Genomic DNA, 2,770 nt, shown 5'->3' with positions numbered 1-2,770 from the left:
TCGATACAGTAAACAGGAAAACTTAGATGGGGCAGATATAAAATTTATAAGATTTATCGGGTAGACCTCGATAATATCTGGATTTAAACGGCGTTGTCAAAAATAAGTAGATATGTAGACTGATAAATTAAATCAAGGTATCACACATATTTGAATCACTGTGACATGTAGCCTCACAGACTCATTACGGACCCAATTATATTGTTGAACGGCAAAACGTTGCTCTAGGCCCGGAAAATAGAAAATTCAAAAACGTATATGGTTTAAATCCAGGAAAACAATCATAGGTAGAGTAGGAGTAACATGTACCTGTAAAATTTAAAAAAAACTGTAAAATTTAACACTCCATTATAATTATCGTGGCAGCTAAATATTTCGTCATTAAAATTGACTCTGCATTAAAATAATGGGTAGTTTATGTTCTTTCTGAATAGAGCTGAAAGTTAAAACATTTTTGGTGTTGCTTAGAAACAACATTGGGTTATGAAGGGTTAACACGGTGAAAACGGTGATGTGAATGAACACTGTGTCATAAATAGCACATTTTCTCGATTAGATTTGTGGCACCATTCAACCGGCGCTCGGCTATTCCCTCTATTCTCGCCCGAAGCTTCCAGAGGACGGGGGAACCTTCCAGATCGCCCTTCCAGAATGTTCGGGCGAGGGTTATATAAATACGTCGATGCCAGCAGCCAGGCAGTTCTCGCGAAGCCAGCGACTCACCAGTTTACCTTGTATTGTGACGGTGCCTCAATAATAAAGTTCCTTCGTTACCCGGCGCAAGTGTTAAATTTAAAGTGCCTTCTCCCACACTGGTGACCCCGACGTGATTGGCTCATCGTAATTTTTTGAAGGTACTTTTTTCACGTCAATCACTGCACACGCAATGGAGGAGCTTCAACGGTAGCTTACTCTACTCAAGCAAGAAAACGAAGAGCTGCGGCAGAAAACTCAACTTGCGACTCACGCCAACGCAGGAGAGCTCGACGAACACCAGACTACGCGCACGCTAGGCGTTCACCGCGTGACTCCGAAGCTTCCACCCTTCTGGCCTGATAATCCTATCGTCTGGTTTGCCCAAGTGGAAGCTCAATTCGCTCTGTCGGGCATCACTCAAGACGCTACTCAATACGGGTATGTCGCATCTCATCTTGACGCCAGATGGGCAGCGGAGGTTCAAGACATCCTTACTAATCCTCCCAGTGAAGGTCGGTATCTTCGCCTGAAAGAAGAACTTATTCGGCGTCTCTCGCTGTCAGAAGAAAAGCGGGTTAGGCAACTTCTCACCGAGGAAGAGCTAGGTGAGCGGACTCCTTCACAGTTCCTATGTCATCTTCGTAACTTGGCAGGAACTACCCAGGTCCAGGATAATCTACTTCGTACACTATGGCTGCAGCGTCTTCCAGCAGCCGCCCAAGCAATTCTCCAAGTTCAACTGAACCTACCGCTGGACGAAGTTGCCAAGCTCGCGGACCGGATCATCGAGGTCTCTTCTCCGAGCGTCCCCGCCAACATCTGCGCCACTACTAGCACGCCGACCAACGATCCAATTGCATCGTTAACGAAACAGTTGCAGAACTTATCACAGCAAGTTGCTGCTCTTCAATTAAGCTCTCGCTGCAATCATCGGAGATCTCGGTCCCGCGGCCGCTACTATGCTGCCGACCACTCAAGATCCCCTGCACCTCGTTCCAGTTCGAGCTCCTCAGCAGTCCGAGTCTGCTGGTACCACCAAAAATTTGGGAAAAAGGCTCGACGCTGTACGACGCCCTGCTCTTACGACGCGGAAAACACCAACGGCAGCTGCTAGTGGCGGAAACCGGCTGCCAACTCACGGGAAGCCGCCTACTAGTCACAGACCAGGTCAGTAAGCATCGATTCCTCGTCGACACGGGCTCTGATCTGTGCTGTTTCCCGCGGCAACTCGTAAAGAGTCGCTTACCTCCTACAGGATTAGACCTCAGTGCCGCCAATCAGACGATCATCCGGACCTATGGTTACTTACCACTGCAATTGAATCTTGGACTCCGCCGCGATTTCTCCTGGCGTTTTATAATTGCTGACGTAACCATGCCTATAATCAGAGCAGATTTCCTTGCCCACTACCAGCTGCTACCTGACTGCCGCTTCAGACGCCTTATAGACGGCAAAACTGGGTTTTCTGTATCCGGTGTGCCTGCATCTTCGGATCCGCTCAGCGTAAAGGTTTTGCAATCATAGTCACCGTATCAGAAGCTTATCGCGGATTTTCCAGGATTATCTCGCCCCCCCGGCATCCCGCGGGAGACTCGCCACAAGACAGTCCATTACATTAGGACTACATCTGGACCACCAGTGTCATGCAGCCCGCGCCGCTTGGCTCGAGAGCGTCTTGCCATCGCAAAAGCTGAGTTTGAAGCAATGATCCGGAACGGAACAGCTCGTCGATCAGAGAGCCCGTGGGCATCACCATTACACCTTGTCCCGAAGAAGAATAATGGTTGGCGCCCATGTGGCGATTATCGTGCCCTGAACGCTCGCACCATTCCGGACCGATATCCAATACGATATATGCAAGACTTCGCAGCCAACCTTCACGGAAGTAAGATATTTTCTGTCCTCGATCTCGTGAAAGCCTACACCCAAATTCCCGTTCATCCTGCTGACGTGCCAAAAACAGCCATCACCACCCCGTTTGGTCTCTACGAATTTCCATTTATGACTTATGGACTTCGTAATGCCGGCCAAACGTTTCAGCGATTCATAGACGAAGTGCTCCAGGGCTTCGATT

General features: G+C 48.7%; 1 protein-coding gene across 1 annotated transcript; it reads left to right on the top strand.

Moving 5' to 3' along the window:
• Positions 1-886: 886 nt before the first annotated feature.
• On the top strand, positions 887-1,810 carry LOC124158134. The gene is made up of 2 exons (XM_046533319.1): positions 887-903; positions 1,162-1,810. The coding sequence occupies exons 1-2, from the start codon at positions 887-889 to the stop codon at positions 1,808-1,810; spliced, it is 666 nt and encodes a 221-aa protein (XP_046389275.1).
• The last annotated feature ends 960 nt before the right edge of the window (positions 1,811-2,770 follow it).

This window comes from Ischnura elegans, chromosome 4 (genome assembly GCF_921293095.1).
Source record: "Ischnura elegans chromosome 4, ioIscEleg1.1, whole genome shotgun sequence".
NCBI lineage: Eukaryota > Metazoa > Arthropoda > Insecta > Odonata > Coenagrionidae > Ischnura > Ischnura elegans.
This window is presented reverse-complemented; position numbering and strand designations above follow the sequence as displayed.